General features: G+C 43.9%; 1 protein-coding gene across 7 annotated transcripts in view; it reads right to left on the reverse strand.

Annotated features, from left to right (window-relative positions):
• UNC79 (unc-79 homolog, NALCN channel complex subunit) overlaps positions 1–23,159 on the reverse strand; it is a 131,500-nt gene that overhangs the window by 82,799 nt on the left and 25,542 nt on the right. For 6 of the 7 annotated variants that reach the window (XM_081857342.1, XM_081857340.1, XM_081857341.1 and 3 more), the window contains 7 exons: positions 21,248–21,377; positions 19,471–19,535; positions 17,238–17,326; positions 15,050–15,090; positions 12,295–12,323; positions 9,652–9,881; positions 441–612 (listed from right to left, as the gene is read on the reverse strand). In XM_081857342.1, the coding sequence (XP_081713468.1) occupies positions 441–612; positions 9,652–9,881; positions 12,295–12,323; positions 15,050–15,090; positions 17,238–17,326; positions 19,471–19,535; positions 21,248–21,377 (756 nt within the window). The remainder of the gene's footprint in view (positions 1–440; positions 613–9,651; positions 9,882–12,294; positions 12,324–15,049; positions 15,091–17,237; positions 17,327–19,470; positions 19,536–21,247; positions 21,378–23,159) is intronic. The other variant, XM_081857343.1, reaches the window with a different exon arrangement.

Below are 23,159 nucleotides of genomic sequence, written 5' to 3' on the forward strand. Positions count from 1 at the left end.
GCTAAGGTCTCAGATCAAGTAAGTTCTGCAGGTTTTGTAGCCTTCTCGGTAATGGCACCCACACTGTGGAATGCCCTCCCACCAGATGTCAAAGAGAAAAACAACTACCAGACTTTTAGAAAACATCTGAAGGCAGCCCTGTTTAGGGAAGCTTATAATGTTTGACGGAATATTGTATTTTAATCTTTTGTTAGAAGGAAACCCAGCCAGATGGGTGGGGTATAAATTATTATTATTATTATTATTATTATTATTATTATTATTATTAATTATTTCCATAACCTACAAAACCTGTTTGAGAAGTGACTCTGGAAAATTACACAAAGTCTGCTTCATATCTGCTTTTCTAGACTATGTAGCTCTGCAGTAAATTATTATATTATAGTAATCTCTTTAGAATCCAAAGAAGAAGAAGAACGGGAAAAGCAAAAGAAACTCACCAAAAACCAAATTCCAAACTGGCTCAGAAGGCGCTGGTCGTTCTTGTCATCATCTTTGTTATCAAAGTCTGTGTTGTCCAAAGAATGATGTGAAGAGGATAAGCCCAGCTGTCTCCTGCGATTCAGCTCATACTCCCGTTGCTCTGCGTGGAGTTCAGCCTCTTTCAGCAAGCTAAACAACAACATCAGGTGTCTCTAAACAGATGCCAAAAATACAGCTGTGCACAAGGCCCCACATTTATTATTTTTTTTTTCCCTGTTGCCTTTGATTTTATGGCAAACCCCTCCTCACAAGGCACCTTCTATAAAAAAATAAAATTCCAGTGTATACAGTATCATGTTTCAAGAAAAGCAGCAATTTAAAGGAGCAGTCTCTAAGATAATTCATGGACCACCAGCACACCCTTACTGAAAAATTTACTAAAAACAAATTAAGACACTTTCGAATTATCGCCAATATAAATCTTCAAAGACAGGGATGGGGAGCCAGTAGCCATCCAGATGTTGTTGGACTACAACTTCCATCAGCCCCAACCAGCACAGCTAATGGTCAGGGGTGATGGGAGTTGTAGTCCAACACCATCTGTGTGGGAATGTTCTGGGGTGCAGGAGAGGATATATTGACTAATTATATCCTTATCCAACTTGTACTAACAAGTTCCCAAAATATCAGCAGAGTTTATAGACATTCCCCTTTAAGTTCGCAACGGTAACGCTTGCACAGGTTCGCTAGAACCTCTATAATAATTACTCTGGTAATTTCCCCTTTTGTTCCCTCTTAAAATACAAGACACGACACAGTCTTTATAAAAGTATAAAAGAGTTTACTCACGTTCTGTTCACAATATGATCCCAGAAGGTAGGCAGGCTTAAAAAGGTTACATGCACTTAGAAACATGCACTTATAGGAAGATAGTACTGTCCTCTCTTGGCTGAGAGCCAAGAGGGCATCCTTAGATGTTTCCTCATCGAAGGAAGATGGCAGAGAGAGAGGCAAGAGGCAAGAGGCAAGAGAGGCTGCCTGCCCTGTGCTTTTATCATTACCTGCACAGGTGAGGCCACACCCACCTCTGGTCACATGCGGAGGAAGTCCGTCCCCAGGAAGTTTACCTGCTTGCTGGACAGACATCCCTCCCCATGTTCTAACATGTACACTCTAGGAATGTTGTCATTGACTGCTCCTGTGTTTACATCCCACATACCCCTTCTCAGGCAATACAACATACACAAAACATAAACAACTTTATTCAACCACCCAGAGTCCCAGCTTGACACGTAGATTCTGGAAACTCTCTCTTGGTAGGGGTTTCGTCAGGATGTCAGCAGTCATCTCTTGGGTGCTGCAGTAGGATAGTTCCACAAGTCCATCCTGGATCATCTGGCGTATGTAGTGGTATTTAACCCCAATGTGTTTTGTTCTGGCCAGGAACTTCTCACTCTGCGTCAGCTTCAGGCAACTTTGATTGTCCTCTAGCAAGCTGACAGGCCCTTTTCTCACCAACCCAAAGTCCTTTATGAGTTGATCAAGCCAGGCGATCTCTCTGCAGGCTTCTGTTGCTGCAACGTATTCTGATTCTGTGGAAGATAATGCTACACAGCTCTGTTTATAACTGCCCCATGAAACAGGTCCATCACCAAACATGAAAACATGACCACTTGTTGATTTATAATCAGCATTATCCCCAGCCCAATCCGCATCAGTATACCCAACCAACTTAGGGTCTCTGACGGCTGGTAACCTTAATTTACAATTCATGGTACCCTTCAAATATCGCACCACCCTCTTTACACCTGCCCAATCATGCTCAGTGGGAGAATTCACTTTTCTGCTAAGAATCCCCACAGCATTTGCTAAGTCAGGTCTACATGTGGTAACTAAATACAAAAGTTTACCAATCGCCGACCTGTAGTCATTGTTGTCTGGCAACTGCTTCGAATCCTGCTGATTCTTCAGGAAGTCAGTAGCCATCGGTGTAGCGACTGGATGTGCGTCTTGCATCTGCATGTGCTCAATTAGCTCGTGGATCTTCTGTCTTTGGCTGAGAAGAAATGAGCCGTCCTCTTCTCTTTCCACCTGGATCCCGAGGTAGTACTGGACATCTCCTAGCTCCTTGACCTCCACCTCTTTGCTAAGGTGTTTTACTATCTGTGTATAGTCTTTCTCACTTGCTGTGGCAATAATCAGGTCATCAACAAAAGCTAAGATATATGAGAATTGTCCATTATTTGACTTACTGTACAAGCACTTATCAGCGTCGCCTTGCTTGTACCCAAGTTGCATCAGCATTTTATGCAACTTCTGGTTCCAGGCTCTAGCAGCCTGTTTAAGTCCGTAAAGTCCTTTCTGGAGTTTGCACACTAAATGTGCCTCATGTGGTTTTACAAAACCTTTGGGCTGTTTCATATAGATTTCTTCAGAAATCTGCCCGTGTAGAAAAGCGGTAGCAATGTCTATGTGTTTCACTCTCATTTTCTTGGAGGCTGCAATGCTTAAAAGCATTCTTACGCTGCTGTACCTTACGGTTGGTGCAAAAACTTCATCATAGTCTTCACCAAAACGCTGTGAAAATCCCTGTGCTACAAGTCTAGCTTTGTAGCGCTGCACTTCTCCTTCTGACCCCTTCTTAACCTTGAAAACCCATTTACTCCCAATGGCCTTCTTACCGGGAGGCAGCTCAGTGAGTGTCCAGGTCTTGTTCTGATGCAGTGCATCCATCTCCTCCTGTGCGGCCTTCCTCCAGAGACTGGCTTCTGCAGCTGGCATCTCCTGTATCTCTTCCCAAGTGGAAGGTTCCTGTGGAAACGCCGACCCTGCAAAGTAGGACAACCGTAATGGTGGGACACCTTTGTTGGTTCTGGACGAGCGTCTGACCTCTGGTTCTGGGACCGCATCAGCTTCCTCATCCTCCTCCAACGCAGGCATGTCCCCATCTGAGTCCTCATCTTCGTCTCTGGTGCCGCCAGGGTTCTGGTCCTCTGCGTCTTCTGGTGCGTCGCCTGTAGGGGGCGCTGTAACACTCGAAGGCAGATTAGTACTTTGTGGGGTCTCAAAAGGGAAATATACAAACTCTTGAGTCCTTTCTGACTCATCTGAAGAATCCACAACAGTGTTCTTAGTGTCTACTTTTCCATATTCATCAAAATAAACCGCATGGTATGCATTTGTCTTACCAGTTTGTAAGTCCATAATTCTGTATCCTTTGCCTCCAGAGGCATATCCCACAAGGATACCTGCTTTTGCCCTGGAGTCAAGCTTGTGTCTGTGTTCCTTGGGCACGTGGAAGTAACACGGACTTCCAAACACACGTATGTGCGACAGATTGGGAGCTTTCCCATGCCAAAGTTCAAATGGTGTGCGCTCTGCACCTTTAGTTGGCAGTCTATTCTGCAAATAGACCGACGTGTACACTCCTTCGGCCCACAGCTTCTGTGGCAAACATGCATCCTTTAGCATGCACCTTGTCATGTCCATAATGGACCTAAACTTTCTCTCAGCTATGGCATTCTGCTGTGGTGTGTAAGGAATTGTGGTTACATGTGCAATTCCTTCCTTGGCCAGGAGAGCCTGCATTTCATTTGAGCAGTACTCACCTCCATTGTCGCTCATTAGCACAGCTGGAGCTCTTTGGAATTTATTCTTGACCATGGCAATGTATTCCTGGAGCTTGTCCACTGTCTCACTCTTCTCTTTGAGGAAATACACAACACAAAATCTTGAAAAGTCATCCAGAAATATTAAAATATATCTATTCTTTCCCAGTGAGGGAACATTCATGGGTCCACATATGTCAGTGTGCACTATGTCAAGCACTTTGTTGCTTCTTTGTTCTGCACAACGTGGAAATGAAGGTTTTACAGCCTTCTCAGTAATACAGCTTATGCACTTTGCTGGAGCTTTGTTGCTCTGCTTTACCTGCAAACCTCTTACAAGATCTCTTTTCTGTAGATCCAGAATGACGTTGGTGTCTCTATGTCCAAGCCTTCTGTGCCATAGGTCCAGATCTGCTTCATCCTTCTGGCTGGAATGTGCCACTTTTGCAGACTGATTCTCTGAAACATCAAGCTCATATACACCATTGATTAGCTTTGCTTGAGCAAACACTTTGCCATTTCTAGTCACTTTACATTCTCCATTTCCAAATGTGATCTGGAAACCTTTCTTGTCCAAAGTGGACACGCTGATTAAATTGCAGCTCAGCTCTGGAACATACAAAACTCTAGAGATTGTGTTCTCAATGCATTCATTGTTTATATTGCATTTCAGACTCATGGAACCTGCACCTTTTGCTTTAACAATGTTGCCATCTGCAATCTCAATTTCAGATCCTTCTTCATCATTTATCTCATTAAAATAGTCCTTTTTATATGAAAAATGTGAGCTGGCACCTGAATCAATTATCCATTTATTACGTCTATTCTCACGATTCTGGACAGTTAAATTCCTTTCTTGCAGTAGCCATGTGCATTCGCATTTCCCCTTCTTTTCCCCTTTTGGCTGAAAGGGGTGGGGTTTCTTGGCTTTAGGAGCCTTGCAATTCTTTGCAATGTGTCCTTCTTTGTTACAGTTGAAACAAATCACTTTCTTAGGCATCTCTTTGGACTTTGTACATTGCCTAGATGCATAACTGCTGTCCTTGCTTCTAGCATTTCTCACTGGAGATTCAGCTCTATCTCTGCATTCTTCTTTTAAATAACCAATCAAGTCTTTAAAAGTCAGACCTTGTCTATGATCCATCAAACTTACAAATGCGCTAAAGCGTGGTCCAAGTGATGACAACAAAAATGCTATCTTTGTATCTTCATCAAAAGCTTTGGGAGTCAAATCAATTCTCTGAATAATCTCAGTGAACTTGTTGATGTGCTCTGTGAATTCCTCTTTTGAATTCATCCTCACTCTGGTTAATTTACACACCAAGTTTCTGAAGCAGTTTATGCTAGATTCTCCATACACGCGCTCAATATCTCTTAAGATTTGAGATGCATCATCTGTACTATTTATTAATGATAGCTGCTCATCACGAAGTCCACTCAAAATTATGTGTCTAGCTTCGCTGTTCATGCATTTCCAAGCACTTATCTTGGCTAAAGCTTCCTCAGACGATCCCATAGGTTGAGGGTTTAAAGCTTCCAAAATGTGCTTATAATCTAAACATGCTATCAAGCGCTGCTTCCAGTGCATGAAATTGTGTTCATTCAGCACAGGCATTCCTAGCTTTGCATCACTATCAAAAGCTGCTCTAGCCATCTTAAAATCCAAAAATTTGAAAATTCTTCAAAATTTCAAAATTTCTCAAAATTTTAAAATCAAAATCTCAAAAATCTCAAAATACAAAACAATTCTTCACTGCCTTGGGTCACTGTGAACTCTGAGGGAAGGGGGGGGGTGCTTAATCCCCACTGCACAATGGAACAAAGGACCATGTGCTTACCAGGAAGTTAACTCAGAAAAATACTACTCAACTCAAAATCACAATCCAACGCAATCCTTCAAAAATACGCAGAAATATACAATACTGGGGCCAATAACCCTTTGTGGGAATGTTCTGGGGTGCAGGAGAGGATATATTGACTAATTATATCCTTATCCAACTTGTACTAACAAGTTCCCAAAATATCAGCAGAGTTTATAGACATTCCCCTTTAAGTTCGCAACGGTAACGCTTGCACAGGTTCGCTAGAACCTCTATAATAATTACTCTGGTAATTTCCCCTTTTGTTCCCTCTTAAAATACAAGACACGACACAGTCTTTATAAAAGTATAAAAGAGTTTACTCACGTTCTGTTCACAATATGATCCCAGAAGGTAGGCAGGCTTAAAAAGGTTACATGCACTTAGAAACATGCACTTATAGGAAGATAGTACTGTCCTCTCTTGGCTGAGAGCCAAGAGGGCATCCTTAGATGTTTCCTCATCGAAGGAAGATGGCAGAGAGAGAGGCAAGAGGCAAGAGGCAAGAGAGGCTGCCTGCCCTGTGCTTTTATCATTACCTGCACAGGTGAGGCCACACCCACCTCTGGTCACATGCGGAGGAAGTCCGTCCCCAGGAAGTTTACCTGCTTGCTGGACAGACATCCCTCCCCATGTTCTAACATGTACACTCTAGGAATGTTGTCATTGACTGCTCCTGTGTTTACATCCCACAATCTGGAAGGCCACAAGTCTCCCACCCCTGCTGCAAGAAAAAACACAGCTTTAAAAGTGGATTTTTTCTGAGTCTGCTTAAAAACATGAACTGATGGTGTCATATGTATAACATCTGGGAGGAAATTATATAACCATGGAGCTTTGTCTCTGATTATCTTATAGGCAGGTTGACAAGCAGGGCCTCTGAAGCTGATCTCAGGATCCGGGCAACCTCATTATTAGTAAAAGCAGTCCATTAAGTAACCTGTTCTTATGCCATATATATTCCTTGATTATGCTACATTGCAAACTGTAGGAGCTCATCTGGTGTATTATTGTCCATGAATTGTTTTATGGAGACATCTACTTTACAAAGTGGGAAGCGGGTGGCACTGTGGGTTAAACCACAGAGCCTAGGGCTTGCTGATCAGAAGGTCGGCAGTTTGAATCCCCGCGACGGGGTGAGCTCCTGTTGCACAGTCCCAGCTCCTGCCAACCTAGCAGTTCGAAAGCATGTCAAAGTGCAAGTAGATAAATAGGTACTGCTCCGGCGGGAAGGTAAATGGCGTTTCCGTGCGCTGCTCTGGTTCACCAGAAGTGGCTTAGTCATGCTGGCCACATGACCAGGAAGCTGTACGCCGGCTCCCTCGGCCAATAAAGCGAGATGAGCGCCGCAACCCCAGAGTCGGCCACGACTAGACCTAATGGTCAGGGGTCCCTTTACTTTTACCTTTACTTTGATCCCTCTGGGTTGCATCCAACTAAGTCAGAACTCAGAGCAGGCCCATTGGAATCAACAAGCGTTTGTTGGCCAGGACCAGCTTAGGCCTATTACTTTTGATGGGTCTACTAAGTCAGAGAACTCTCTGTCTGATCTGAACCTACCTCAAAGGGTTGTTGTGAGGCAAAAATAGGCTGCCCTGAGCTCACTAAGGGAAGGGATTGAATTATTATGTCAAATTAAACTATTCAACGTGTAATGTAATAAACTGAGAAACTCCTCTTATACGTTACTTTAAATAAAATTTAAAAATAGCAATGCAACAAATGGAAACACATGAAATGAAAGAAAACCAGTTTGTTAGACAGGAAGCTCCTAGTGCTGGTTAGTAATTGATCTTCTGCTGTAAACTACAAGTTGAATAGCACTTGATGTCTCGCATTTCAGGAGGGCAATTTTCCTGGTTTGCGCATCTTCTCTCGCTATGTTTCATCCCTGCAGAGGGAGCGACATAATCACGTGGGCAGGGCTGTTCTCCTCCCCCTCATGTTCACTTTCATTCCAAAAGCCACTGCTCTAATTTTATTGCTTCCTGCAAGTTGTTTCTTCAAAGGGATGAGGGAAAGCAGCAGTTGAAACTGACAAACTGCAAGAGTCAAAGGCTTTATTAATTCCTTCTCCTCACCTCCCCTTCTCCAGGCATCTGAAACAGCTGCTTAAATTCATTGTTTCCTGAAGCAGTTACCTCCTATCTACTTTGGGTACCATACTTCCTCCCCCCTTTTCTTACACTTTTTAATTAGCGAGAATGCACCTACATTTCCTTCTCTTTTCTTAAGTGTTATTTTGCACCCGCTGAAGTGAAATAGCAGGAATTAAAAATAAAATGAAACAAATTAGTGCCTGAAGCCCAAGGGAAGAAGTTTGTGGGGTTTATCCAGTCTCCTCCCTCCTGCTGAGCTTTGAAAGGATAATTGGGTTAAGCAGAGAATAGCACTGCACAATCAAAATATGGATACTGGGGATAAATTATATGGTGGCGTTTAGGCTGCTGAAAAGCTTTGCTGCATCAGGAGATGCTGCCCATTTGTTCTGAAGGCATAGCAGCCAACATGACGCTCTCAGGATGTTGTCAGACTACAACTCCCATCTCCCCTGCTCATTAGCCATGCAGCTTTGGGCTACTGGAAGCTGAACTCCAGCAACATTTTGGGACAGCTTAAGGTAAAGGACCCCTGGACGGTTAAGTCCAGTCAAAGGCGACTATGGGGTGCAGCGCTCATCTCGCTTTCAGGCCGAAGGAGCCAGCGTTTCTCCACAGACAGCTTTCCAGGTCATGTGGCCAGCATGACTAAATCACTTCTGGCACATCGGAACACCATGATGGAAACCAGAGCACACAGAAATGCTGTTTGCCCTCCTGCCTAATTATTATTATTATTATTATTATTATTATTATTATTATTATTATTAATTTATACCCCGCCCATCTGGCTAAGTTTCCCCAGCCACTCTGGGTGGCTTCCAATCAAGTGTTAAAAACAATACAGCATTAAATATTAAAAACTTCCCTAAACAGGGCTGCCTTCAGATGTCTTTTAAAGAGAAGATAGCTGCTTATTTCCTTCACATCTGAAGGGAGGGCATTCCACAGGGCAGGCTCCACTGGTTCTCTGTAACCTCACTTCTCACAATGAGGAAACCACCAGAAGGCCCTTGGAGCTGGACCTCAGTGTCCGGGCTGAACGATGGGGGTGGAGACGCTCCTTCAGGTATACTGGGCTGAGGCCATTGGGGGCTTTAAAGGTCAGCACCAACACTTTGAACTGTGCTCGGAAACGTACTGGGAGCCAATGCAGATCCCTCAGGACCAGTGTTATGTGGTCCCGGCGGCCACTCCCAGTCACCAGTCTAGCTGCCGCATTTTGGATTAATTGCAGTTTCCGGGTCACCTTCAAAGGTAGCCCCATGTAGGGCACATTGCAGTAGTCCAAGCGGGAGATAACTAGAGCATGCACCACTCTGGCAAGACAGTCCGCAGGCAGGTAGGGTCTCAGCCTGTGTACCAGGTGGAGCTGATAGACAGCCGCCCTGGACACAGAATTAACCACTGGTGTGCTTTTGAACTGCTAGGTTGGCAGAAGCTGGGACAGAGCAATGGGAGTTCACCCCGTTGTGGGGATTTGAACCGCCGACCTTCTGTTCGGCAAGCCCAAGAGACTCAGTGGTTTAGACCACAGTGCCATCCGCTACCATGTTGAGCTCTAAGAGCTTAGAATGATTTCCATGCACAGATGGAAGAGGGAATGGGACAGACAAGAGCAGGATTTGGTTTCCGGGTGTTCACCTGCCTGCTGTGAGTTACCTGATAACAGCTTCCACAGTACAAACAAGCTCCTCAGCCCCACACTCCCGAGTGTTGATAGGAGGTGGCGATGTCTGGTAGAGATGCGTCTCGGCCGTTGCCCCAACTTCACTGCTGTGGTGGTTGGAGTGACATCGTTTGCAGTAGCGCACCGGCCTGTTCCCATGGCGACCGCAGCAGCCAGCAGAGAAACACGTGACAACAGCCCTCCTAACATGCGAGCTGCAGTTCTGGAAAGAAGCAATGTAAGTGCCATTAAGCCCATCATGGTGACTGAGAAGAATCGAAGAGCTATCTATTCAAAGAATTAGCAGCTTATCCAGCAGGAGGGAGAGAAACACATATGTGTGTAGTTTGAATTTTAGGTAAAGGTAAAGGGACCCCTGGCCGTTAAGTCCAGTCGTGGATGACTCTGGGGTTGCAGCGCTCATCTTGCTTTACTGGCTGAGGGAGCTGGCATTTGCCCGCAGACAGCTTCTGGGTCATGACTAAGCCGCATCTGGCAAACCAGAGCAGCACACGGAAACACAGTTTAACTTCCCGCCGGAGTGGTACCTATTTATCTACTTGCACTTTGACATGCTTTCGAACTGCTAAGTTGGCAGGAGAATTTTACTTGGATGTGATTTGGTGAAATTGGCTGGCTTGACTTCTGTGAAATGGGCGTTCTGCAGGAGCAGAACATGGGTTTCAAATGATTGGCTTTTTCGTTTGAGGGAGGGGGATATATTCCCCAGATCTGCCCTTCACTAAAGCTCTAGGGCAGTGTTTCTCAACCTGTGGATCCCCAGATGTTGTTGGACTACAACTCCCATCATTCCTAGCCAGCATGAGCAGTGGTCAGGGATGATGGGAGTTGTAGTCCAACAACATCTGGGGACCCACAGGTTGAGAACCACTGCTCTAGGGGATGATATTTGTATTTTAGCCTTACCTATTTGCCTTTGGTGAAATGGATGTCCTGTTGCAGGAGGGAATGCTGTGATTGCTCTCACAAACCCTGCAGCAGCCATTTTGTGACTGGCTATGCCCTCTCATGTGGGACCCATTTTGTGGCAACACACAGCTCTTTTGCAAAATTCCAAGTGTGCCCTGAGAAACACTAAATCATACCCCTGGTCAATGTGTGCATTTTAAAAGATGGTCGGTGAATACCTACTGTAAATAACATCACTTAAATTCAATTTATCAAAATCAGTAGGGCTTATTTCAGAGAAAATAAGCTTAAGATGGCGCATGGTATTAATGCAAGTGAATTCCAATTTTTTTGGAGGGTGTATATATTTCAGTTTTAGCGGCATGGAATCTTACACTGCTTCAATTGTCAAATGCCTATGTTTTATGAAATTATTACATTGGCATTTTCTCCTTTTTATAGCACATGGTAAAATGAGGACCCTTCAGCATTTTGCTCCCAGGCCTCTCAGTCAAGATCTGCACTAAACATTTAAAACATATTCAACACACATTTAAGGCATCTGAGTTCCCCCAAATAATTCTGGGAGCTGCAAGTTGTTAAAGGCACTGGAAATGGTAGCTTTGTGAGGGGGGGGGGACTACAATTCCTAGCATTATCTGGGCAAAGTAATGTGATTTATGTGTGTGCTGAATATGCTTTAAATGTATAGTGTGGAACTACTGTGATGACTTTAAAAAGCCCAGAGTGCAGGAGGTAACTGGCTCTACTCCCTGGGCCACCTTTTTTAAACTGGCTGCTCCCAAAATTTCATACATGGCTCCGCTTGGTTGATGTTGAGGTACTAGTTTTTTTTAAAAAAAATAAAGCAGACCCCACAAGTCTGCCATACACAATGAAACAAGGAACTGTGAACAAGATATCTCATTTCCTCTTGCCATCTTCAGTCTCCTGCTCTAGGGTGGAATCTAGACACATATAAAAAAACACTGTGAAAATGCTTTTTAAAAACCGTTTTGAAAAATATATTGAATTTGCCATAAGCTCACCATCACCATCTAGTGTCAATTACATATAATGCCCTTAAAACGCACTTAAAATATTATATTTGCAGCTGTATAGCTGTGTCCTAGGTCTAATTGTGCCACAATTCCTTTATGTCATGGCGTGAGGTAGGGAAAGGTAAGCAGTGCCTTGATCTTGTGTGTGTGTTTTAAATAAGAAGGCCATACTTTGATAAAATAGTAGTGACAACTCCAAGATGCAAAGCCTGGCTGAAACAATTCGAGTTTGATCAAACGAGAACAAATTGTTCATTTGAGGCGCTAAAAGGAATCACTAGATGAAAGTAAATTTGTAAGCATGCTTCATTTTGTTCTGCTGAAGCCTTTAAATTATCCTTGTAATCTCCATTCATTCCTACGGGCCTCGTGCCACAGCAATTATTTCTGGATTGCACTCACACCGAACTGCGCAAGGTGAAATGAATGGCAACAAGGCAGCGCTTGAAAATAGCCACTGAATATCAACGCCCAGTAATCAGATGCACAATGTCAACACGTTCCAGCAACATTCCACAGACTCCAATACGACAGAACCCTCCATCTCTTAACCAAAAACGACGACAATGGGAGAATATTTGCACTGCGCGTGACGACGAGATGAAATCACAGACAAAAATAAAAAGCTGAGAGTGATGCCCCATCGCATAGATGGAAGAGTCTTACCTTCTTTTGACATATAGCAGAAATTTCGGCTGTAATGGGAAGGTAAACGGAATATCAAAACAGTTATGATCACTCCTTTGACAGGCTGATCTGGGGCCTTACAAGATATTCTAGAGAAAATGGAATTATGAGGTGGTGATAGTGTAACCATCAAAAATCTTGTTTGCCTGTTCAGCACATTTATGTCTCCTAATAGCAGTTTCTGGGGATCGTGAACAGGAGAGTTGTATTGCAGTAATGCCTCCATTTACATTGATGTCTGGCTGGAGACTTTGAGAACAGAATGCTGGACTAGATGGGCCTCTGGTTTGATCCAGCAGAGCTTCTCTTATTATATGTGTGCTGGAAACAGACCGCTAGCCACACAGAACGCTTCCAGAATGAGGTACCTCTTGTAGTTCTGTTTGCAAAGCTAAGCAGGTTTAGATGTCTAGAATGGGACGTCTTTTGTAATTCAGAGCTTCTTTCTCTTACAGTTCTAAAACATGGCAGGTATTCCCTGCTTCCCACCTGCATGGAAATGGTAAATGATTCTGGCCAGTCCAATGCAATGAGTAGTAGCATGACCCTGTTCTCCATACAGAGGTAAAAGCCAGAGAATTCATTGGAGCAATATGCACAAGAAGAGATGCACAGATGGTAAAAGTAGTCTGAGCCAAGAGAAGAGCTGGAATAGAGAGTGCCATTAAATTCTGGGTTCGTAATAAATTGTTAGGCCTCCGTGGAGTAGAACTCCTGGCACCAGACTCAGGGCTTACTAGAATTTGGATTTCACCACAAGAAGCACTGGCTGAACTCACAACAAATTACCCAAAAAATGTTCAGGGTTAGTGAAATACACAAAAACAGGATCAGCACCAGAGGGTGTCAAGACCTAGAATTTGCCAGGTTCCAGAATAGTGCTACCATTTCTGCTTTGCACAAAACACCCAATTCTGGAACCAGCACTGCATGAAGATTACTATACTATACTATACTATACTATACTATACTATACTATACTATACTATACTATACTATACTATAATTAATATGCAGTGCTATTTTTCTAGAAAATGAGGTGCCAGAACTCAACATGAACACCTCCCTTATTCTCTTAGAATGTCAATGGCGCCCACCTGAGAGGTGCCGGAACCGAGTTCCGGTGAGTTCTGACTGAAAAAAGAGACATGTGGCTCAGGCGCGCTGCAGGCCAGACCCAGCGTTCACCCCCCTCAGGGATGAGACCCAGGGCAGCCTGCACCCACCGCTCCCCCCTTCCTACGCCACCAATCGAGCCTGTATTTGTTGCAATCAGAGCTGCTTCCTTTCTGCTGCCGTTCAACTTCCCGCGCAGAATACACAATTCATCTCACTGTGCACTATTTAAGGTAAGTTAGGTAACTTACACCACATTCATTTCAATGGAAAGCAAATGTTAAAACAATGTCAAAAACATAACTAATTATGTACCTAACATCAATCTACAAATGGCTGACACTGAATCTGCTCCCCCGAGGAATAGTCCCACTGATCCTCTGCGACCAGTTCCAGTCAGGCTGGCAGACAGCAGTCCTGAACACCCTTCAGAAACTGGGTTTTGCCCCTCAAGCCCTTCTAAGCCTGGGGTTGGGCCAGGCAAAAGCTACGGTCAGGCAAAGAATCATAGACACCGATAGACAATGGGACGGCTCAAGGTGCCCCGACTATAAAATTGGAGAAATCAAGAGATATATAGCAGCACCGGCAGCATATCTCTTCTTTCTCGTATCTAAAAATGCAAGAAGGGCCTTTACACTTGCCAGAAGCTCGGCCCTGCCCTCGCCGGTCCTGGAAGGAACCTTTAAAAAAGTCCCATATGCTCAGAGACTTTGCGCCAGTCCATTGGGGGAGGTAGGAAGCCCAGAGCACTTGTTCTTTAGATGTCCCTTTTATGAAGAGGCATGTAGTAAGACCATTGATCCCCTGCTGGTGAGGCTCGCTGACCTCCCGGAAAAGCAAAATTTCGACCTTTTTCTGTTAGGCAAAGATCAGAAGACAACCTGGATGGTCGCCAGATTCTGTGTACAGATCTATAGGAGCAGACCATCTCCCAACTCAAACTAGTTTGTTAAGAAAATCCCCAAACTCGGTTCCATGGGTGACTCTGGACCGGCTGCCTGCGGTAGTTTATTGTTGTACATTATTTTTAAATTTATTGTTGTACATTGTTTTAATTGTTTGTTTTCCTTCTGTGACTGTACCCCCAAGTGTGTTTTGTAAGCTGGTCTCCAACCGTAATAAATTATATATCTATCTATCTAATTATGTATAGATGGTGCACTTAAAAGCAACAATGTGAATGAGTCATAATTGTTTGACTGATTTCCATTTCAGAAACTGAACTGCTGCTATTTCCGCTTCCTTCCCCACTTTTGCCTGGATTCTCTGGCATCTTTAATTACAACTCTGATCATTCCTGAACTTATGTCAGCTCAAACCATTTGCCCATCTAGTCCAGTATCGCCTGTTCTGACTGGCAGCAGCTCTCCGGGGTCTCCAACAGAGGATCTTCCCCATCACCTGCTGCCTGATTTTTGAAACTGGAGGTGCTGGGGATTTGAACTCGGGGCCTCCTGCATGCATGCCACGTTCTCTACCCCCGAGCTACGATACAGGGGCTTGGTTTGAATGACCTTTGAGCACCCTTAGAATCCCACAATTCTATGATTCTATAAAAACTCCCATATCACGGTATTGCCATTAGTACTTGCTATCCAACTTTAAATGGTCTTACCTTGTGGTAAAAGAACATCAATCAACCATTCACTGTGATCCCTTAAAAGGAAAGGAAAGAATCAGAGTAGTTTATGATGTGTTTTCCCTACCACCACCACTAAAATAAAATAAAATAAAATAAAATAAAATATGAAAAAGCCATTTTTAAACTGCACAGGCTGGGCTCCTCCTGATTATGGATAGTATCTATCTCTGTAATTTTTACTTCTGAACTGGACTACTTTGTCACATTGCATTTATCTCACATTACCGCTGTACTGATGTCAGCTCTGCTATGTTCTACCCATTTTTTGCAGCTTATATTGAAAATTCTCAATCAGATGAAGAAATACAGAGCACCTTTGACTATCCTCAGATGGCTATGGGTGTGATCCCAACATAAAAAGAGAACAAACAGCTCCACCATCTAATTCGCTTATTCCTGCTTAAAAGCCAGACCTCCTAGCAAATTTAATTATTTTCACTTCAGGTTTAAATCAAAGATGACTTCTACACCAAGGTGACTTCTATAAAATTAAATTACCTTTTTCCCCCTTCTGCAAATGGCCTCGCTGTGATGCCAAGGCTGCTATAAAGCAGCAGGCAAAAATAAGAAGTGCACCTTATGGTCTAATTTTTAGTAAATGTGCATTTCTTTGCCCTAAATTTTTATTATTATTTGACTCTGAAACTAAGGGAAAACGCTATCAAAGCGGTGAAGCCACGGTGTGTTTTAAAATGTGCTTCTCTAAACCGCAATCCGCCAAACTGAACGGCAACCACTGTTACGATTTTATTACACTATAAAAATGCTCCCTTCTAAATGTCTCGCGGAAGGCAATAACAACGCCTTGTTGAGATGGAAAGTCGTGTTATCCCTTCCCCGTAATAACTGATACATGGAGAAGAAATACATGATTTTGTGCCAAAGTTTATAACCTAATCCTGTACAGCCAAGGTTGGGTGGTAGATAGATTACTGTGATGCGCTCTGTGTGGGGCTGCCCTTGAGGTTGGTCCAGAAGGTGCAGTTAGTGTGAAATGCAGTACCCTGAATGCTCACTGGGGCCAGCATGTTACACCGCTGCTCAAAGAATTGCACTGGCAGCCAACTGACTACCAGGTTTCAAGGTGCTAGTTCTGGTGTATAATGTCTTAGACAGCTTGGGACTAGGATACCTGAAATATTTTCTCACCCCTTATCTCATTCACTGCACTCTAAAGATAAGGGCCTCCCACAGGTACAGGGGAACCTCAGTTTTTGAGCGTCTCGGAAGCCCAACATTTCAGAACCTGAACGCTGAAAACCCGGAAGTGATTGCTTCCGTTTTTGAACGCGTCTGGGAAGTCGAACGGCTTCCAAGGCACGTTTCTCAATTTTCACCATTGAAACTGCCGACAGCCATTTGTGCCTCAGTTGTCGAATGTTTCAGAAGCTGAACAGCCTTCCGGAATCGATTATGTTCGACAGCCAAGGTTCCACTGTACCATCTTATCAGGCGGTCTCCTCTGTACAATATCGGAATTGGGCACCTACACTTTGGAATTTCGCCACACACAGACCCCGTTATATATTTAATAAATAAATGAAATGCCAGGTTTAGATGTGAGGAAGCCATACCAGTCCCCCTCAGAGCCAAACTAGATGTGTTGCCCTGCACACAACTTTTTAGGGCTTGATTTAGATTGGGAGTATGGTATGCAGGTAAGTTTTTTTTAAAAAAAAAAACCTCTCTGCCCCTGTTGCAGTCCTATTTTCAGACCTCACGCCTCTGTTTCAAAAGGCAGAGGGAATATTGTCCCCCACCAAGCTACAAAATCAGAAGTGACCTGAGCAATTTCTTGTGGGTATAGGTTTCCATCGGAACAATTTGCTTTTCCCAGTTTGCCGTCACTCATCCTGAACCCAAAATCCTTCCTTGCAACATCCGGGGAATCCTTTTTCTCCCTCTCCAAAGTAAACCGGGCTGTTTTGCAATCAGGAGACAGCAACTTCTGGCAGCAAGAGTGGAACTGCCTCCAAACAAATCATTTCCTGTGATGCCACGTGGACTTGGGTGTCTAAGAAATCAGACCGGATTGATTTACCATGCTTTTGCTTTTGACTTAATTCAGGTTCCAAAGCTTTTGCATAGCTTTTTAGGACAGAGGTTTCTCAAGTTCACCATGATTCTTTTGGTTTGGTCGGCCTCTCTTAAGTCTACCCACCCTGCAATCCTCTGGCTGCATTCTTCACAAAGGTAGAGAGGGGGTGGTTTATCACCCAAAGCCACAGACAAGGAAGGATCTATGCACATCTGAAACACACAGGAAGGACAGGATCAGTTTCTCTCCAGAAATGTGCTCTAGTCAGTGAACACAAATCCCCTGCATGTGACAAATAAAAGACACCACGTCATTGCTTCCACTGACAAAAGGGAATCTGTGTTCATGAGCCTCAAGTCTCTCTCAGGCATTCTTACCAGCTTTCTTTATGCTTAGATATGGGAAAGGCTCATCAATTAAGATGGCACAGGTGAGCTGAATGTTTTGTTTGGGATATTGGCATTGCAGAGAAAGAAGACAGAAAACTGTCATTGCTAATAGGCTAGCTTTGGTTCAGAATAACGCATTCATGTTTGCAGAGCTCTCTGTGGAGAAAAACCAGTCGCAAACTAAGCAGAGCTTCTGCACAAACAAGATTTGGGGTGGACAAGAATAGAAAAGGCTGTTAAACTACAATATTAAGAGAGAACTGGTACCGCTTGTTTCTGAACTGAAATGTGGATGCAACTTACTGGATGAAAGGGATGCGAGTTAGCTCTTTTAGAGCATGAGAGTCATTCAGGGTCATTGTTAACCCCTGATATGTAACTGCTCAGGAATGACAGGATATGCCATGATATCAGCATAGAAAATGGGTGGTACTACTCATGGGTGGGGGAGCTCAACACAGGGACGTCAGTTTGGGTGGTATCCCCGAGTCTTCTGTAAGGTTCAGTATGTTCTGCTCTAATTACCATGAGATCATACATTCAGCTCTGCTCAAATGCTATCATATCCACTCAGAGCTATTAAAGGTAAAGGTAAAGGTCCAGTCGTGGACGACTCTGGGGTTGCGCGCTCATCTCGCTTTATTGGCCGAGGGAGCCGGCGTTTGTCCGCAGACAGCTTCTAGGTCATGTGGCCAGCCTGACTAAGCCGCTTCTGGCAAACCAGAGCAGCGCACAGAAATGCCGTTTACCTTCCCGCCGGAGCGGTACCTATTTATCTACTTGCATTTTGACGTGCTTTCGAACTGCCAGGTGGACAGGAGCTGGGACCGAACAACGGAAGCTCACCCCGTCGCAGGGATTCAAACCACTGACTTTCTGATCAGCAAGCCCTAGGCTCTGTGGTTTAGACCACAGTGCCACCCGTGCCCCCATATCTGACAATTAGGACCAAACAAATTTATACTCCTAACGTGCAGTGAGTGACCATGTACTAGGCACAGGGGGGAATGTTTATTGGAACCACAGCACATGGACAGAGGAGGGTTAACTCTTTCCTTTCCAGATGTGATGATCCTGACAAAAATCCCCCTCCCAGTGCAGCAAATAACATGGGGAGGGGAACCCCCCTGCAGCATGGAGGGCACTTTTTGTTGGCATCACAGATGCCAAAGGGAGGATTAAACTTCTGCTCCCCATGCACTGCGGTTCTGATGAAAATCCCCCCCCCCATGATGGTTTGTATTAATTTTCTTATTTAAAAATTCCATTACATGCACACTGACAATGTCCTCAGCATAATATGTAGTTTAACCCTTCATCCTGAGCTATTTGAGGAATGAAGATGCTACCCAGGAACACCAAACCCAAACTGGGGAGAATAGTGGTTTTTACCAGTATTCTGCTGTCAAAAGTACAATACAGAACGCAATGTACTGTTTAGGTTTACAGTTGCCCAGCACTCCAGTCCTGTAGCTGAAGGATGGTAACAGTGGCTCAAAGACAGATAGCATCTGCTCCAACAGGTAGGACTATCCTATATAGGAGGAGGGGCCAATTTAGGGCCACCTTTTCTTGGTCACACTTTGCTCATGGCACAGTAAGGCCTCTGGTCCTCTATAAAGTGTATACATTCCAAGTAGTCCAATGTACAAGGGGCATGTGTCTCTTCAAGGAGAGGCAAACTTGTCTTTGGGTGCAGAATTATAGCAGGATTAAGAAGAAATCCCCGTTCCAGGGGCAAACTAGAGAAAAGTTTCTAACCAATTCAAAGGTAGGGATACAGGGGTTGCTGTAATGTTTGGTTATGCCTGGCAATGCCATGGTTTGAATAGAAGGCATTTTGGAGATGTGGCCATCCCTTCATTTGTTCACTCTTAATGACAGATAACCCCACTATTCCAGCAACTGCTGGGACATCATTAGCCCCTCAGTGGGCACAGTCTAAGGGGTGCATAAGTGTCCATTACCTTCACTGCTGGCTTGTTAATGGCATTATGGCATTCAATGTGCTGACAGTGTATGGGATTCCATGCTGAAAAACAAAACCATCACTGATGAACACACATAAGTTAATTGATGAGCTAAATATGGGTCAGATACAATGCTGAGAGACCATTTCTACCAGCTGTACTCATTTCAGGTGATGAGATTTTGTTTCAGGTTCAGGTTGAGATACTGAACACCAGTTTAGAATTATTTTTACTCTCCAGTTCTGATGTCAGCTCTGGCAACTACCGAGTTGAGGGGCACTGAGAGTGCATGCCTGCATTAGGGATCCAGGTTCAGTGATCAGCACGTCCATTTAAATGCTAACAGGCTGCCTGCAGAAAAGAATTCTGCCTGGGAACCTAGAGAGGCATTAAATACACTGAACTCAGTGAGAATCTCCCTCTATTCTAATGCTGGGAAGTCTTGTTTATAATTCTGCATATACAGTAAAATATATTTCTACGGCTAGTTCGCACAGTCATATTCATCACTTGACTTCTGCAGCATGTGCTTGCTTGCTTGCTTGCTTGCTTGCTTGCTTGCTTGCTTGCCTGGAGGAATGGGTCATTGCAGAGTTAAGACAGAACTGGCTGTGTTCACACGTCGCAATAATGAGCTGTAATGAATTTCAATGAACTTTGTGCTCACCTGCTTCTTCCTCCTCTCTCTTCCTCTTGCACAGCCACTAGAAGGACCCTGGAAGCTTTTGCTTCCACTTCTGCTTAACCATGGTTTGTTGCATTTCTGGAGCAATAAACTGGTTTATAGTTACTTTAAAGCAAGTTAGCTCCAAGCCATGGTTTCTGAGGCTGGCATGTTTAAACTAACCATAGTTCCAGCTCAGGAGCATTGTGGCTGAACAAAAGCAGAAGCAGAAGCTTCTGAACTGCTTCTCCTGTCAAAATGTGATGTGGAGGATCCCACAAGCCAGAAGCTCACCTGTAGCTCATTCTAGCTCATACGTGACTTGTGAATGGGGTCATAGTATTAAAATGAGAACCCACAATAAGTCTATCTGCTGCAGCACAAGTCTTCCCAGCTTCACAATTTGAGTGCCTGGCATGTATACTAGCACGCTGAAAGCTGGTTCAGTTATCAGACTTTCCCCTCCCAATCTCCATGCTTCAGGTAAGCTGTCCCCCCTTTTAAAGAAATGTTTAAAAGAATAGCACACGTGAGCTGCCCCTACATGAGAACAAAGAGAGAATGCAGAAGCGGAGAAGAAGCCAAGAAAGACATTTCCCTTACCCTCCTGGAATCCAAACAAGTTACAGAAAAGATATCAAGAGGGGAATTCACACAGCGGCAGATTGACAGGTGTCATGCCTGACCTACTGCACAACTCAGCAATTTCATTATAGAATCATAGAATTCGAAGGTGCCCAATGGATCACCTCATCCAGCCCTCTGCCCTGAAAGAGAACCTCCTAAGTCTAAAGTATATCTGAGAGATATCTGAAAAAACACTGAGGGAATACCTTGGGAGCGCATTCCAACACTGAACTCTTTTTCTAGTCAAGAAACTGTCACCTACTTTACTTTTTAAATTACCAGGAACACGTTAACCCAGAAACACCTTGCTGCATGTAAGCATTTACTACACAGTTCTGCGAACACACTGCATTATACACAATAGTTAGAAGTGAATGTGTCGATTCGGGGGTGGGAACCATCCATCTCTTTAGCATCCACAACAATACTGTGTTAGGCTTCAGCATCCAGCTCTAAGATACAGCTGGGCTGAGCATCACTTACCTGTATACTGCAGTCCTCGGTATTCGCTTATTGCCCCGGGTGGTTTTAAGTTGGGCCAGTAGTGGAAAAGCATTTGTACGGCCGGTGGTTTTACTTGAGAAGGACCATACGCTATTACGTAGAGCAAATCCTAAAAGAGAAACAGGGCTGTCGGTTGAATTTCAGAAGGCGTCACAGGCGCAGAATGCAGAAAAGCGTGTGCATTTTGGCGCACCTTTGAAGGCCTGCACTTTGGCTGCAATCCTATACCTGCTCACTTGAACTCAGTGGCTCTTACTACTGAGTAGACCATGCCTAGGATTGTGATGTTTGGCAGCAGTCTTGGGCACTACACACTTACCTGGGAGCAAGCCCAATTGAACTCAACTGGGGCTCACTTCCAAGTAGATGCAACCAGGATTGCAACAACTGCCTCAAAACACCTGCGTCTGTTTTGTTTAGCATTGTATTTTATTTTATTAGCTGCCCTGTGTTCTCCTCGGGATATTTATATGGAGTGAATGCTCAGCGGTGGTGCCAAAACTTAAGAATCCCCTTCCTGTTGACATCCACAGAATTTCCTACTCTGCTTGCTCTGAGGCAGGTTCAAAAGATTCATTTCAGCCATCTTTAAACGCGTAATTATATGCTGCACAGTTCTAACTGCAGCAGCTATTAGCTATTTTATCCTTTTTAGTTTAGTTTTGTAGTTTGTCTTGGTGGTGGCTGCAGTGTGAACAAGAATGGGCAAAGCTTTCAGTTTCTCATTTTTCTAATCTTAAATTAAGTTCACATTGGTTTGTGAGCTTTTTTTTTTAGCCATCATGAAAATTCATGCACATTTTTGTGTTCGCTTTCCCTACTATATACATTTTTGCAAGCCATTTCCTGATATGTAATGGATTTTTGCACATTTATGTGCACCCTTTTTGCTGATATATGTATTTTGCACTCATTTGGGGTGGAGGACTGCATCGCAAAATTCAGAGAAGTCAAAACTTTCAAAAGGATAGTTGCGATTTGGTCTGCATTTTGTTTTCCCCTGTGCGAATTAGGTAGGTCCACATTAAAACGAGAGCTGAACAAATGTCTTGCCCATCACTAATTGCAAACCACTTATTAATTGAAAACAGGGCTGCTGAAGACTGAACAAACTAGAAAAAAAGACAACCGGATGTAGTAAAGCAATCCAAGTTTAAGGAAACATCCAGGCAGGGTTGGTTCAAGGCATTTTGCTGCCTGAGGCAGAAGAGCACATACTCCCCTCTGCACAGACAATAGAGGTGCATCCTATATTGTATTTATTCCATTTAATTGTTACTCAATTTTCAGAGCCAAGCTCCCATGAAGCAATTCAGGCTTCATACGCACCATACACTTAAAGCACATTACTCCCTGTACCAATTAATCCTGGGAACTGTAGTTTAACCCCTCACAAGGCTACAATTTCCAGCACCCTTAAAAAACTACAGTTCCCGTGATTCTTTGGTCATGTGCTTTAAATGTACAGAATGCAGCCAGAAAGAGAAATAAAACAATAGAACTTCAGAAAGCGTATGAAGCACCAAACAGACACAGGTGGACAGATGCATAAGGTCACCAGCATCGTTCTCTTTAAGGAAAGGCAAGTTATCCATGACTGGCTAAGTTATTTAGGCACTGCAAACAGAAAATTCTGCAAGTTTCTCTCCCCTTCTCTGGCAGTAGAAATGCAAAATTAAATAGCAATCAATTTACTGCCCCTCTCATGAGACCAAAAATCATATTTCTAAGTAAGCTTCCTCACTCTGCCTAATGGTAGGGCCAGTCCTGAATACAGGCCTCCAGTAGCCACAAAAATTGGACCCAGCAATGACCAACTATGTTGCTGCAAAGGCCAGAAAGCCAAACTTCCTATCCCATACTCTGGGTTCTAGAGCAGGGTTTCCCAAAG

The sequence above is a fragment of the Podarcis erhardii genome (assembly GCF_964252035.2).
Source record: "Podarcis erhardii genome assembly, chromosome: 1".
Lineage (NCBI taxonomy): Eukaryota > Metazoa > Chordata > Lepidosauria > Squamata > Lacertidae > Podarcis > Podarcis erhardii.